The sequence below is a fragment of the Zalophus californianus genome, chromosome 2 (assembly GCF_009762305.2).
Source record: "Zalophus californianus isolate mZalCal1 chromosome 2, mZalCal1.pri.v2, whole genome shotgun sequence".
Classification (NCBI taxonomy): Eukaryota; Metazoa; Chordata; class Mammalia; order Carnivora; family Otariidae; genus Zalophus; species Zalophus californianus.
Window position 1 is genome coordinate 93,603,112 of NC_045596.1, and position 16,817 is coordinate 93,619,928.

The 16,817-nt window shown below is 36.8% G+C and overlaps 1 protein-coding gene and 1 pseudogene across 12 annotated transcripts in view; both read right to left on the reverse strand.

The window, feature by feature from the left end:
• The window catches only part of CAMK2D (calcium/calmodulin dependent protein kinase II delta), a 315,365-nt gene that overhangs the window by 94,122 nt on the left and 204,426 nt on the right, over window positions 1-16,817 (reverse strand). For all 12 annotated transcript variants that reach the window (XM_027600484.2, XM_027600483.2, XM_027600478.2 and 9 more), the window contains exon 5: window positions 2,875-2,940. In XM_027600484.2, the coding sequence (XP_027456285.1) occupies window positions 2,875-2,940 (66 nt within the window). The remainder of the gene's footprint in view (window positions 1-2,874; window positions 2,941-16,817) is intronic.
• On the reverse strand, window positions 13,113-13,670 carry LOC113925846 (annotated as a pseudogene).

The following is a 16,817-nucleotide window of genomic DNA, read 5'->3' on the forward strand; positions in this document are numbered from 1 at the left end:
CAGACAAAACAATTTGAGCTGTGTGTTTTTTTTCCATTGAAAATGTACAAATTAAATCACTTGTACACTGAAGTTAAAATTTCCATATTTGAGGAGAAAAATTCACAAATATTCCCATAACGTTCTGGGAAAATTCTTCAGCAGTATAAAATTTATGGGTATTTCTCATACACATCTAAACTGTTTAAAATCTGAGGTCACAATTAAACATAGGTGTTGAAACAAGAGGGTAAACACAGATGAAGTGGCAGGTGAAACAAGGGTTAAAAAACATGGAGTGACACATTTATCATTTCAACTTAGAAATGGTGCTTCTTATAGAATATAGTAAGAGGAAACTAATACAAGTCTCCGATTAACAGAGGGAGAATTTCAAGTAAACCCATGACATAAAACAAACCCCTCTTCAGGATAGGCATACTCTGGAGAAGGGCTAGGACCTTACAAAAAAATAAATTTTAAAATCCCCTGGAACTCTGGTAATTGTTAGATATATTTCCATACACCACAGTGAAGGAAAACTTTCCTTATCACTATGTCAAAAAGCACAATTTACACTATTCTTATTAAGGGCTCGCTGATGTCAAACAGACAGCTAATTAAATTAGAGGGGATAAATCATTGCTAGGCACCTGTAAGGTCCCATGAGCTGTCATCTGACATAAAATAATATAGATCACACTGACACATTTTGTCCAAATTTACATTTGTGCGATTCAAATGCATGTTATGTACTGAGCTACATTCATTAACAAACATTTTAATAAGGACATTTTCAACCATTTAATGCACAAAATAATATTACTCCAAAGTAAATTCTTGAATTATAAAAAGTAATCACCATCTGATTTCTTACAATGTGAATGTAAAAAAGCGATCAAGGTTATGATTTTCCAGCTCTAACTCTACAGAGTCCCACTAAAAGAGCTAAACATTGGTTGCTTTTTGACCACACATAGCTTATTTGAGTGTTGGTAATTATTTTTTAAATATTATGACTTTTTTCCCCCTTCACTTTGTACTACTTTTTAGAAATATTTCACTTTCTCTTCTCAAACCACAGATATAAGTTATTAGGCTTAATGAATAATGCAAAATAAAGTGTACAATAATTCATATTAAATGAACATCATTTTTTACTAGTGAGAATGGATTCAATTCTTCGGTTCTTGAGGACTAGTAGGGAAAGGCTTTTTCTTTATGTTTGTACTTGGGATGAGACTGTTCCTTCTCCTTCATTTTGTGTAGGATATACCCTAAAAAATATTCACTTCTAGTGAATTCCAAAACCTAATATAAACATGCATATAAAATGATCCAACCCATAGGGTCTCCCCTGTTATCTACAGGGGCTCTTCAATAGTGAAAACAGTTTCTATTTTAATTTCAAACACTACTTTTAAAACACAATGACCTGCTTAACGTAACTTTAAAAAGCAAAATAAATGTAATTCCCTAACTTGTTAACTACCTTGATTAAAGTTATTGCTCTCTCTGGGCAAGTGGGCAAATAGCTACTCGCAAGGCTGCTCTGAAGCTCCCTTTCAGGGCCCTAACATGAGAACTGGGGTGAACTGGGCATGTTAAGATTCACGCATGATAGTATAAATGATACGTCAGTTTGTATTTGACTTTGGCAGTAAAAATTCCATTAAAAAATTAGAGTGTAGTCATGTACAGAGAAGATTCACAGAATGTCATAAACTGGCATAAAACCAAGAAGATTAATTAGAGATTTGCAAGTGAGCCGGTGTGTGCATGTGCTAACTTTGAAGGGATGGGGAGGGAATCGGCTATCAGCTGACTATCTGCTGAGCACAGGCTACAGTGGGATTAGCAAGCTTTAGGAAGCTCTGAAAGCATTAGAGAATGGGGGCAGACAATAAGTAATTGAATTTTCATAACATCTCATTTACATTGTTAATAATGAGTCAATAGCTCAAGGCCAGATCTTTCAAATTAAGTGCCAACTACTGAGTATAAAGAAATGCCAAGGAAAACTAACATGATACAGTCTAAGTAATATCTAGGCAAGTAAATTAATGTCACTTCACTCCAAAAAGGTTGACTTTGTGTAGCCTAGGAAGTTTCAAATGAGAGAAAATGGATAGCCATTGTTAACCTCTGTAAAGATGATGCCAATTAACAAGGTTGGGAAATCCTTTTGAACCCTCTGAAATATCCGACTAAATATTTTTCACATGAGGGTTCCAAAAGCCATTCTGGAATTCCCAAAGAGTTAAACAGCTAATACTGCTTAAAGGAGAACACTGGGACTTTTGTAGTCTGTTTGTTTTTATGGTCTCCGATTAAACATGGGTTGTTCAGTGGAGCTTTCTGTGATGATGGAAATGTTCTATATTTGCTATGTCCAACTGGTAGCCGCTAGCCACTTATGGCCACTCAGCATTCAAAATGTAGCTAGTACAACTGAGAAACTAAATTTTTTATTTAATTGTAATTAATTGAAATTAAAATAGCCATGTGTTACTAATGGCTACCATAATGGGCAGCTCAGGATCTAGAGACCAGAAGATCTGCATTTTTGCTCTCTTAACCTCGCTAAAAAAGTACATTTCTTTAGCAGAAGTCATTCCAGGTAGAGTATAGATTTTATTATTTATTTTTTAAAAGACTAACTGGAGATGCTAGTTTAGACCAGATTCTAGTTTTGTTTTCCCCAAACAATTATCCTGGAAATTCTTAAGAGAGAGAAACAGCAATTAAGAGGGACTCATCATAAAAAGTTGTCCAAGATGGTACTATGAGAGTCTCATAAATACTAAGGGTTATGATGCATTTGTAAAGAGATATACTGAACAAGTGTCATTTGAATGTTGAGTCTTGTATCTTGCCCCCGGGCAAGTCACTTACCTGGCATCAGCTTCACTGTAATACTCTCTTGCCACTATGTCTTCAAACAGTTCACCTCCAGTAACTCTGTAAAGACAAACAAGATACTGACATTAAAAAAGAAAAATATATATGCATCAATGGACTTGCACCGTGTTCATGCAGAATTTTTGTTTTCAGATTACTTTGAAAATTACTATCAAGCCTGCAGAGTATGTGTTTGCAGGTTGTATCTCTCTGGAGGGGCTTGTTTTTTAAATTGCAATAAACATGCCTTTATGGACTAGAGGTGGCCTTCCAAAATACCTACCACTTTTGGGCTGAGTGCTACCTAGATTTTCTTTGTAAAGCACCCCAATTTCCTTTATGCTCCATGTATTTGCCAGTGAACACAGACCTAGGGCTTTTGGAAACGTCCCTAGAAGGCAGTACTGCTCCCCTGCCAACTAAGAAGCCAGATCTATCCTCCATCTTTAACTGAAGACTTTCCCACAACTCAGCAACCGGATTTAGTTACTCTACAAAGTACATTCAAACCAGGGGTTTCAAGGCTCTCTATGTAAGTAGATATAACTATCTTTGGGATCCATTTCTTCTCCAGGTCCAAAAGACTGCTGCTCTGGGGCTAGAATTCCCTAACCAGTGATTCTCTGGCTTAGGTTCCCCTCCCGCCCCCATCAATAAATGTTTTTAACATATTTTTTTAGCAAAATTCAAAAAAATGGAAGCATACCAAGCACTCTCTTATCTCTCAACCCCAATTCCACTCTCCAAAATAAACTAATTTTAACTATTCACATCCTTTTAACTTTCTGTGTATCTTTAAACATACCTTGCAAACACACACACACAAAACACATATTTTCTCACAAAAGTAGAATCATGCAATAAATACAAATTATTAGGCTAACTGTGTTTTTCATTTCACTTTAGGTCATGGGCACCATTTCATGTCAGAACATTTACCTTATTTAAAATAAGTAATAAACAGAGATACACATTTGTCTGTATGAGGATAGGGCAAACTGCCTTCTACAATGGTTGCACCCCCAATATTGTAAAGGTGCCCAGTTTTTTCTAGTTAAAAAAAAGTTAGAAAAAAGTTACTGCATGTTAATATTTCTTAATTATTAGTGAAGTGAACCATTTTCTCATGCATTTATCAGCGATTTCTTCCTCTAGTATGATATGGCTTGATTTTAAAAGGAAATTTCAGCTTTGCAGCTTAACCCTGTAATAGCTAACATTTGTTTACCATGTGCTACACAGTGTGCTAAGTATTATATTAATTCATAAATCCTTGTAATTATTGTCTGAGATTAGTTTTACCCCTCTCAGTTTATTGATGAGGACATGGAGGTATAGAGAGTAACCTGCCCAAGACTTAAGTGGCACAGGTGGGCCATCCATTCCGCAGCCCCTGCTCTCAATCTCTCAATCTGCACACAATGTAACTGTTCCAATAATTACACTGTCAATCTTCCCAGAAGTTTAGAAGGCATGAGTCATTTGAAAAATCACTGGGTGAAGATATAAAGGTTGGTGTATGTTCATTATGGAATGGGAGATAAAATTACACTTAAGAGAGTTTTTTTAAAAAAGAATTTATTTATTTATTTGACAGAGAGAGACACAGTGAGAGAGGGAACACAAGCAGGGGGAGTGGGAGAGGGAGAAGCAGGCTTCCAGCTGAGCAGGGAGCCCGATGCAGGGCTTGATCCCAGGACCCTGGGATCACGACCTGAGCCGAAGGCAGATGCTTAATAACTGAGCCACCCAGGTGCCCCTCTTAAGATAGCTTTTTTAAAAAATTTCATTTGCTTTAATAAGTTCTAAAGCATCATTAAATAATAACATGTTCCAGAGATGACAAGTTATTATTTTCTTCTGTATTTTCCTTTCCTAAAGGAAAAGAGGCAATACTAAAAACTTAATGTGTCTGAAAGTTTATGCAACTTTGACTTTTCTTCATAGCATCCTGGATATTTATAAGACCTTTAATGCTGGAGTCATTATTTTTAGTCTTTACATATAAAATGTGCCTCTAAAATTATTTAAAGCTTCGTATGGGCTTGTTCTGAAAACCATGGTTACATGTACAAGTAATTTCATTTAATAGTTCAGCAAGTTTTTATCCGCAGTTAGAATAACAATAATAATGCAATCACATAATGTACCCGAGATAAATTATAATACAAAATAATTGAATATTAGATAGAAGGTATTTCCAACAAACCCACTATCATCCCTACAATGATAATAACAGTTTGTGGGATTTCTTCCTTTGAATGAATGTGACTAAGTTAAACATGATATATATCCATATTTATCTTTGTTTTTGATCACAGGTACCTAGAAACTCTGTATTACACACAAGTGTGGTTTGTAAAGTGTTTAACAAATATTGATTAAAAAGCTTATTGCCAAAAAAAAAGCTTATTGCCATTAATGAAATTGCTGCTTATAGTAGCTCCTTAAGCATACTGTATATTCCAAGAGAACTGTCATGTCATAAATCACTGGAATCACAACTTACTGATCTTTGCTACCATAGCATCTAACCCATAATATTTGCTCAATTAAGGAGTACTGAAGTAATGATTACATGAATTACCAAGTCAGAAGATCATGCTGTCCATTTACTCTAAGTCTGGACTTCACATGCACTTAAAAAGGAAAAAGAAAACATTAAAATTTGGCTCTCTATGGCAATAGGTTTTATTTTTAGATGTTTGTATCTAAAGAAGAATATTAAAAACTCTTGGGGTCTAGCATTCTTGTAATTTTCAGTGAACTATTCTAGCTGTTAAAGAAATTTAAGGTGTACAGAGTTTTATGTTAAGCATCTCTGACAGCACTCTTTCTCATTTTCTAACATTCATTCTTCCCATTATTTAAAAATATCCTTGTGCAAATGAAACCATTTTATCATTTCTGTTATATGTATAATAAATGTCTGGGAAGGAAAAAATGGAGTTCTAATAGAACATGCTGCCTTGAGGATAAGCTATTGAATTTTCTAACTTTAACACATTTCTATACTGACATTATTGTTTAATGGAGCACAAAATTAAGCAGTAGTTATTAAAGATTTTTAAAAAAATTTTAGCATGCTATGTAAAATTTCATACAAAGTCAAATTAAATCAGTCTCATGAATAAACTGTTAATTAAGTAGAGATTTTGTGAATAAATTAATGTTGGAGTTCTGCTATGATATAAGGCATATCAATTATATATCTGAAGCATTAATTACCATTTATGAATCTCTAGAACTTTAGGGCTTCCAGAGAAAAAATAAGATAATCCTAGAATCATGAGAAGTTGAGACTTCACATATCAAAAAGATAAATACTTTTGTTGCTATTATTGTTCTTTATAGGGATGTTGATTCATTCTGTGTTATCCAGCTGAATGAACTGTTCTTTTCTTCCTAGTCTATATACTTATGATTTATATCAGAAATGGTTGAAAGTGGTTTCATATTGGATGAAACATTCATAAAATTTCAGGAGGATTACAGCCTTGAGTATGAGGCTAAGCAGACAATAGAGTCCAAAACTGGGCTTTAGAAGATCAAACAGTACCACATTAACACAAGAACCAGCAATGACACAGTGATTAGAACCACTGCCCCGAGGTGGTGGGGGAAAGCCAGGACCCTCAGGACGCAGCCAAGTTGGAGGGTGCAGCTAACTCACAGTAGGAGGTAATCTCACCAAGGCAGGGCCAGGAATGTCTCCTGGAAAAAGAAGAAATTCCTCCCAAACACTAAGTATAAAGCTGAAGAATAAACCCAATGAGTAGAAGCCACCAGACCTGTAATCCAAGGCTCTGAGCAGAATCTCTAGAACATTAGGGCTTCCAACATTAGCTGGAGTCATGTTAGCAAAGAATCACGACAGTCAGATTTTTGTCAAAAAACATATCATATGCTGCCTTGCTTGGGTGACAGGCATGTCTCCTCCAAGACAGAAGCTATGATGGTGATGTGTTCATCTATTACCTTCATGGCGTCCAGCACACTGCCTTCTATATTGTTGAACAATAACAGCAAATATCCATTGGGTGCTCACTACGTGCCAAGGCCAAGTGTTGTTCTAAGTTTCTATAGGTTACAAGACAATAACCCCATGAGGTAGATACTAGTGCTATTTCCATTTTATAGAGGAGAAAACAGAAGTAATGAAAATTAAAGACTTTTCCCAAGAACACATAGCACAAGAAGGAAAAAGGGTTTGTTCTCATCTGTGCTGCCCTAATAGCTGCCCTTCTGGACACAATCTGGAGAGCAGAGGAGCAAGTCAAGGGTCTCTGGAGAGCCCAAAGGATCATGCAGAAAGACTGGAAAGAATACTGACGTAAAGGCATTCCGTTTATATCCCTTTTTTAAAAAAAAGATTTAGTTTTTGACAGAGAGAGAGAGAGCACAAGCACACAGAGCGGCAGGCAGAGGGAGAGGGATCATGACCCGAGTTGAAGGCAGACGCTTAACTGATTGAGCCACCCAGGAGCTCCTGTATCCCTTTTTTAAAGTCAGACTGCTGGCCAGGGCTGGAGAGTAGTCATTGGTCAAAGTAAAGCTGACCAGGGTTCATTAACAGGAGGGTTACTGCCTTTTTTGGCCATGTGGGATGGCCCCTTGCATGACAAGATTGTTAGCACCAGGCCCCATGCTAGGTGCCAATGGCACTACCTCATCAGTGTGGCAACCTGTGTGCCAATTTATACCATTTACAGTCACCCTGGCTCAGGGCCCCCTAGACATCCTTGATGTCTGAGCTAAGGGAACAAAATCTACAGAGATATAATTGAGAACTTAGGTTTTCTTGGCACCATGTTTTAACATACATAGTCAATCAAGCTAACCATTGGTGCAAGGGTCCTTTAGGCAGATATCAATAATGGAACACGGTATCTTCAGTATCCTTACAGAGTGCCTGACATACAGAAGGAGCTTAATAAATTTGCTGAGTGAATAAATGATTAAATCATTAAATGGGTGAATGAAACCATAAGCATCTGCCCACAGTTCTATGGTTTAACTTGTAAGTTAGAATCTGAAGGTGAAGAAGCTTTCCTACCTTTTGTATTATTTATTTACCAATCTCTAACCAAATCCTGCTTTTATCATCTCCAAAACAGATCCTGAATTAAGACTTCTATCTTCACTACAATGTTACCAGCCCAAGGAGTCACTGTCTGTCACCTGCACTTCTGCAAAAGCTTCTTTGATTGGCCCAGCTTCCTCTCTTGCCCCTCTGCCATCAGTTCTCCAGATAGAAGCTTTAAATATGCTTCATATTTTGTTCCATGCCTACAGGAAGCCCTTTAAATAGCTGTCCATTGCTACTGGACATGACCTTCAAGTCTCTGCCTAATTTGTACTCTGCCTGTCTTCTGACCCTCCTTGACACTCTTTCTCCATCCTGCTCCAACCACAAATGGCCTTCCTCCAGTTCCTCAAGTACACCAAAATCCTTCCCATCCCTGGGCCTTTTCACACACTTGTCTTTCTTCCAGGACATTCCCAACCTGTCTGCCACTCTTACCTGGTGAGTAAATCCCTCTTATCCTTAAAATTTGGCTTAAATTTTGTATCTTTAGACCTCCACTCATCTACATTATCTTACCCCCCTAGAACCCTCTGTTATTCTTCATAACACTTGTCAGCATTATATGTTTGTTTATGTACTCGCTTGTTTAATGTTTGTCTCTCTACTAGTATGGTAGCTCTGGGAGGGTAGAATGTGTTCCTGTATTTTCACTATAAAATAACTAGAGCTGAGTCATAGTGCCTTTGACAAGCTCATTAAATGCTTTTAAGTGAATGATTCCAGAGTTTTATATTTCACAGAGAGGTAGATGTGTGAGATGATCATATATCAACGTCATAATGTTGGTTAATTCCTGATATCATATCACTTACCATTATATTTTGATAAGAAGGTAAGGATTTTTCAAGCAGTTTTCCCCTAGAAATCATTTATCTCAGCTCTGGATCTTGTCATATCTTTCCCACAAGACAGACTTTGTCTATGAACTAATCACGTCAAGTAACAAATGCAGAATTATTTACTGAATTCATTATAAGGCACATGTTTGGATTAGAGATTAAGAAGGGAATAAAAGCATGGTATTTTAACAATTTTGGGAAGACAGCTAGCTATATTTCATTTTTTAAAGAACTGAACTATGCCTCTTGTTACTATAAATACAGAGAACAAGAACATCTATATGTCCAACTTATTTGACATTATGCCTCTCTCATATGTTTGGATACTTTCAAACTTCCTGGTCAATGATCAGTGTTTCAAGATGAGCCAAGTGGTATAACCATGACATGAGCAGAATCAGATGTACCCGCCAGTCCCATTAAAGCTACAATGGTAGGGCACCTGAGTGGCTCAGTCAGTCAGTTAAGCGTCTGCCTTTGGCACAGGTCATGATCCCAGGGTCCTGGGATCAAGCCCCACATTGGGCTCCCTGCTCAGTGGGGAGTCTGCTCCTCCCTCTCTCTTTGCCCCTCCTCTCTGCTCATGCTCTCTCTCAAATAAATAAATAAAATCTTAAAAAAAAAAGCTACAATGATAGGTATGGGGGCAGCTGATGCAAACTGGGGAGAAGGATTCAAAGCACAACCCTGGTTTCATTCTTAATACCATTGTTAGTATCTTATTTAGCTAAGATCCATCCACTCCCAGGCTGGGAGTTTGCTTTAATAGAAGGTCCAAAGAGTTTCTTATTGATCCTGATGGAAATGGATTTGCTGAGTCATACAAAGAATCACAATTGAGATGATAAAACTGAGGCCATTGGAACCGTTCCATTCAAAACTGATTCTGGCCAGGAGGAGAGAGACAACATACTGGAGGAGGCACAATTTGGGGTATTAGAAGCAGTATAGTATATTCACGGGACCTGTCCAAGCTATGTTCATTAAGCAGAGTGGGGAAGAAGAGTAGGATGGCACGGTTCAAAATCCTTCAAAGGTCCACTTTCTTTATTTCTGTTTTTCCGCCTAATCTCTAATTGCTGAATCTATCCTTTTAACATCATTCTGGATTTCACTTTCTCTCACCTTACTCTACTTTATACTTGATTCCTTCTGTATCCTCCCTCAGTCCTAAAACTCATGCCAACTCTATATTACAATTTGTTTCTCATTCCATCTATCTTTTACAAATGCATGTGAAAACTATGAACCACTATCAAAAGTTCATATTCTTAAAACTGTTTTTCCTATTCTATGACCAAGAAAAAGCATGAATGAAAAGAACACTGCTAACCACAATCAAGGACACACAGAATAAAGCAAAAGCAGAAATGAATGGGTTATTTTTGTTCTGTTAATATCACCCACCTCAAATGAGAAAATCAGCCATTAGCCTTATTATATAATCTGTGTGTGTGTGTGTGTGTGTGTGTGTGTGTGTGTGTGTGTGTGTGTGTGTGGTTTAACAAGATGCCTTAGTCTAGGGTTGTTTGATTAAACACTCAGGCAATGTATCACAAAGATGTGCATAACAAAATGAATGCTTCCTGAAGGAAAAGAATAAATTGTAAAGCTATACATTTTAAGAAATGTTTGATGCAAATTAAAACCACAATGAGATACCCACTCACACCCATTAGAATGACAGACAGGAAGGAAGGAAGGAAGGGAGGAAGGGAGGGAGGGAGGGAGGGAGGGAGGGAGGGAGGGAGGGAGGGAGGAGGGAAGGAAGGAAGGAAGGAAGGAAGTGTTGGTGGATATATAGATATTGGAACCTTCGTGCACTATTGGTGGGAATATAAAATGGTACACCTGCTGTGGAAAACAGTACAACAATTCCTCAAGAAATTAAAACTAGGGTTAGCATATAACCCACCAATTCTGTATCTAGGTATATACCCAAAAGAACTGAAAGCAGGTTGTTGAAGAGATATTTGTACCCCCCCCCAAGTTTCCCACAGCATTATTCACAACAGTTAAAACATGGAAGCAACCCAAGTGTTCATTGACAGATGAACAGATAAGCACAGTGTGGTACCTATAGATAACAAAATATTGTTCAGCCTTAAAAAGGAAGGAAATCCTGTCATATGGATGAACCTTGAGGACACTATGCTAAGTGAAGTAAGCCAGTCACAAAAAGACAAATATTGTATGATTTCATGAGGTACTGAGAGTGGTCAAAATTATAGAGACAGAAAGTAGAATGATAGTTGCTAGGAACTCAGGGGAGAGAGGAATGTGGAATTATTGTTTAATGGGTGTAGAGTTCCAGTTTTGTAAAATGAAAAGTTTTGTAGATGGATGGTGATGATGGTTGCACAACAATGTAAATGTACTTAATGACACTTAACTATACATAAAAATGGTTAAGATAACAAACTTCATGCTATGTGTATTTTACCACAATAAAAAATAAATCAAACTAAATTGATGATGATGATGATGACAATGAAAAAATAAAGAGTATAATTTAATGAAGACTACGTAGTGCTATTTCCTATTCCTCTTTGTGGGTTCCAGAGGGCTTTAGAAAATGATCTATATCATGGGGCACCTGGGTGGCTCAGTCGTTAAGCGTCTGCCTTCAGCTCGGGTCATGATCTCGGGGTCCTGGGATCAAGCCCCATGTCGGGCTCCCTGCTCTGAAGGAAGCCTGCTTCTCCCTCTCCCACTCCCCCTGCTTGTATTCCCTCTCTCTCTGTGTCTCTCTCTGTCAAATAAATAAAAATAAAATCTTTAAAAAAAGAGAAAATTATCTATATCATAATCTTGAAAGCTAATAAATAGTTCTACATCAGCCAGTTATGAAAATTGGTAATTTCTTTCACTGTTAGGCAGCATGGTCAAATAGAGAAAGAAGTGGTCTCAACATTCTGGTTTGGTATTAGCCAACTGTATGAGGTCAAGTCAGGCCAAAATTTTTCTTTGCTGTATTTTGCCTATTCATAAGTTGCAAAAAGAAAAGACAGCATTTCTCACAATTCACACCAACCAGATAAAGGTTGTGCAATTTGTGTTTTATACAAAGGCACAAACCAAGGGGGCAAGGAAGGGCTGTAATCCAGCCTTATTCCATTCTTTAAGCAAAGCGTCCATACCAGGAGCTTTCTCCAATGGCACAGAAATATCTAACAGGCATACAGTGGCTCTACCGATATATGACAAAGTTCCATTCAGTTCATGCTATCCCCTACTCACCAAGATACAACTACTATAACCCCAGAACCTCTTTGAAATACACACTTATCAGGGCACCCAAGGTGTTCTCATTCTGGAAGTATCAAATTTGAAAGTAAATGATCTTTCTGTGGTGTCTGTGAGGTGTGAGACATTTACAGAATCCTTTATAAGTCCTTATGGAAATTTTAAAATTAAATTTAGGGCTGTGCAAGTTATGTTTTAGAGACCAGCAGAATTGCTTGCCTCTCTCATGTCTTATCACGGTACTTCTCTCTTCTAACTTGAAGCTGCTCTACTAAGGGGCAGCTTACCTTTTTGGCAGTTGATAACTTGCAATTACATAGCTTTGCACCAGTCCTTAGCTCACCAAAATCCTGCTTGTCACATACACTTATGTTATGAGGATGGATGAATTGATATACTAATACATGCAACTCTTTAGAATAAGACATGACAACTGGTATCACAGTGCCTGTGTATATATAAAACAGAAAAAATGTATATATAAAAAGCTGATAATCCATCCAGGTAGACAATGGTGAGTGCCCTGTTGAGACATTAGGCCCACCTGCCAAGCATCAGCTCTCTTCCTTAGATTTCCAGTCCCTATAACTGAAGCTGGGCTCATACCCAAATACGCAAGACACTCATTTAGAAGTGAGGGATATCTAGTTGAAAGAGAGTTATAGCCTGGACCCACAGTTGGGCAAGAATAATCTTCAGTTAAAGATGTGAGACCAAAGGAGAAATACTGTTCAATACACTCAGGTGTTATGCAAGGTAAATAAACCATATACAGAAAAATTCCATTCTTATAATTACCACTTAATTTTCTGCTTCATCTAAGTTAATTGCATATCCTAGTTACATTTTTAAAAGAAGTTTTTTTATATGTTTATAGCCAGTTGCTATCATTTTATATAATATATATGTATATGGCATTTGTTTTATATATATATATTTATAAAAATCTCACTTGTAAAACAACATACTTATTTTAAGTAATGAAGGGAAAATTTCTAACATACACCAAACATCTTTTTTTTTTCCTCTTTTTATTTTTATTTGCCTTTATTCTGCAGAATTTACTCCCGGGCCATAAGTTTTTGTTTCTTCAGTTTCTTCTGGGATATCTTTTTCTTCTGTGCAACCTCTTCTTCTGGTTTAAGAACAATCTGCTCTTTTTCAGTAAGGATCATCTCAATGTGACAGGGAGAGCTCATGTACGGGTTAATCTGACCATGAGCCCTGTACGTTCTACGCCGCATCTTGGGGGCTTTGTTCACCTGGATGTGCTCAATGACCAGAGAATCAACATCTAAACCCTTAAGTTCAGCATTACTCTCTGCATTTTTAAGCATGTGCAGTAAAAATTCAGCACTCTTCTTGGGCCACTGACCCTGTGTCCAGCCCTACTGTTTGGCCGGGGCACACCTACCAACTCCACCATTGTAGCAACGGAATGGCACACACTGCTTCTGTAAAGGGACGTCTTTCAGACACTTGGTGGCTTTTCGGATATGCATACCCTTGATGGCCTGGGCAGTTTCACGTGTGTTCTTAAAGTGAACACGAAGATGTGAACCTCCTGATTTATATGATTTCGTAGGGTTTTCTGGGTCAAGTGAATAGCGAACCATTTTCAGAGGTCACCTCAGGCCGCTTAGAGGAAGAGCTACACCAAACATCTTAACAAGGCACCAGATACCCTATGCTTTAATGTGCATAAAAAAAATAAAAACCCTCAAACATAAAGAAAAATAATAACCATTTAAAGATTTACATATACTGCAGAATGCTAAAGAAATACAAGAGATTATCTACAAAATATGTTTTAAAAAACAGTAGAAAGTTTCACCTAATTAGAAGTAATCTGAGTACTACGGAGAAATGATTTATGAACTGCACAACTGGAATTCAGTAAATCTATCAGAAGTACTGCTACATAAAAGATAAACTAAAATCTTGATACCTGTACTATCTCTTGTCATTCACTAGACTTAAGATTCAAGCAATACAATACGGACATGATTATTTTTAATTTATCTGCATATTAAAATCATTGCCATCTTAAAAATCTCTTGTATTACCACAATTCTTGCTCGTATTTTATCATGCCTATATAATCCTTAGAGAAAAATTATAATCATTCTTAAAAAATCTGCCATTAGCCCTCTGATGAATGTTACTAAGTGAGCATCATCACCTTATAAACTACACATCATTAATATTTTTACTGATAGCTGAACAGCCCAGGAGTCCTGCTGAGGCTATGCTGAGTCTTCCTGTGAATATGTTTTCACTGTTAGTGTCAAGGCAACTGTCTCTGACTGAAAAAACAAACAAACAAAAAACAACACTGCAGCTAAAATTTGTTTCACAAATTAATTGGACTAAAACAGTTTTTGTGTCTCAGTAATTCATCTAAAAGTTGGCTTTAGTCATCAGAGGAATGAGCCTATAATTTAGCCACAGAATGTTTAGATCATGTTATAAAAGAAGCAAAACCAGTGCAAATGATGAGTGAATTTATACCCAAAGCTGAGACTTTAACATATTTCTGACAAACAGTACTCCAGAAAGAATCCTGGAATAGAGGTGACAGATGAGTCAAGCCAGTAATTTGACAATACATCCCCATTAGACATCAGGTTTTCCAGGTTCTGGAACATTAGAGTTTTTCAAGATGACAGACAAGAGGAGATACTAGCATTTACCAGTCTTGAATATTCAGGAGTGCAACAGATTCTCTGTTGCAGAGGACATACTGTTTGTTATTGCTGATCACAGTGAGTGTCTAGATGTTTACAAAGGAAGGGCTCAAGCTACCTGTGGCTGCAAGCTATTACATGGTGCTTATTGCTTTGAGAACTGGGGGATAACAGAAGTTCCCTTACTAAGTTCTCCAGTTAGAGACAGATTTGTTCTCATGGTTTTCATTCTGATAACACAACTTCATGGAGACTTAAGCTTGTCACCTATACATCAGTGTCATTTATATTCTAATTCCACAAACATTGAACTGTGCCTCTAGTATATATGAGGTTTGTCCATACTAACAGATATGAGGATATAGATAAGAATGAATATATATATGTATATATATGAATATAAGGATATAAAATCTATCATTTGGTCTTATGGAAAAAGCAGAAACCTAAATCAAAATTAAATTTCTGTGAAATACGCTTTAACAAAAGTATTGGTATGATTATAAAGCAAGGATCCTTAAGACGTGGCAAATCCTAACAATCGGGATCTTCTCATTTACAGAGAAAGTATGTGCACCTGTAGGTAAAAGAGTTTCACCCAACACTCATCTTTTTGGTATGATAAAAGGAAGAAAATTAGCACAAATACAACAACATACGTGGACTCTATAAGAGCTCACTGATGAATAAAAAGTACCATGCACAGTGGAGCATTTTATCAAGTGATGCCCAATGCCAGTAAGGCCAGGAGTCCTTTCATATCTTGTCACTTATTGTAGTTTACGATGAATTCCTCCTACATGTCCCATTTTCTAGGCTTCACAGAGGGCTTCAGACCACTGTTATCTGGATTCAGAAAGTTATACTGTACAAAGGACTGTCAAGAAGAGAGGAGGAAATAATAAATTTGCAAAGAATAAAAGAGAGGAAAGAATTATAAATTCTTTCGGGGGGGGGTCAGAGAAAACTTCACAGGTGAGGTGTTGTTTGAAGAGGAACTGACATCAATGAGGAAGTTAGCCAGAAAGAAACAGGGGACAGGAATGCCCAAGCAGCCAGGGGGGTCTAAGTGGAGAAAGGAGAGAGCAAGGGAACAAAAGCATTGAAGTAAGAATCTCAGTCTCTTCTTATTTGGTCCCAATATTGTTTCCTTCCATTCTTCACTATAAATAGCCATGGTATACCTTACCACTGATGGGACTTCCAGAAGCTACATTCTCCCAAATGCTATCAGTGTTCCACTTTCTACCAACATTCTTTTTGATATGTGATTATGTGATTATGCCTTCACACTGGAAAATAACAGTAAGTTAATTTATGGTATCACAACATTCCCCCAAATATCTGAATAAAGAATCATCTAATGAGAATTTTAAAAAACCTAAAAAACAAAACAACCAAAAAACTAGTGGTTTTTCAGAAAGATAATGCTGGATTAATTTTTATACAGGGTTATAGAAACAATGCTTCTTGAAGGGATGCCTGGGATAGTAATTTTATTAAAAAACTACCAAGAATTATTCCTGGCTTTATTCCCAACCTTTTGATTTAGTAGATAGTGAATAAGTAATTTAGTACTTGTTTCTAGGTTTAGCATTTATGCTCACAAGTTCTTCTCCATGTTTCAGCTTGAATATCCTACTGCTAATGTACTATACTTGTTATTGGACAACAGATTTCTTATGTTTTGCTTGCACTTTTAGTTGGGTCTCTGGAATATTAATGAATAGTTTATTGGACATGTGTATGCATACACTTGCAAACATAACCACTTACTTAGTAGGTGTGAAAAAATGTAGCACCATTTACTCTGGTAATTTAATCTTACTTTTTATTGGCTATAAAACGTTCAATGAATTTCAAAATAAAAAAAATAAGCATCACAGTAAAGCTGCAGTAATTCAGATGAACTGGCTGGTCTAAAGAGCCATATTTCTTTTTTTTATTGAAGTATTATAATTAACATACAATATCCTATTAGTTTCAGGTGTATATCACAGTGACTCAATATTTTTATACATTACAAAATGATCCCCATGATAAGTCTTGTTACCATCTGTCACCATACCAAGTTAT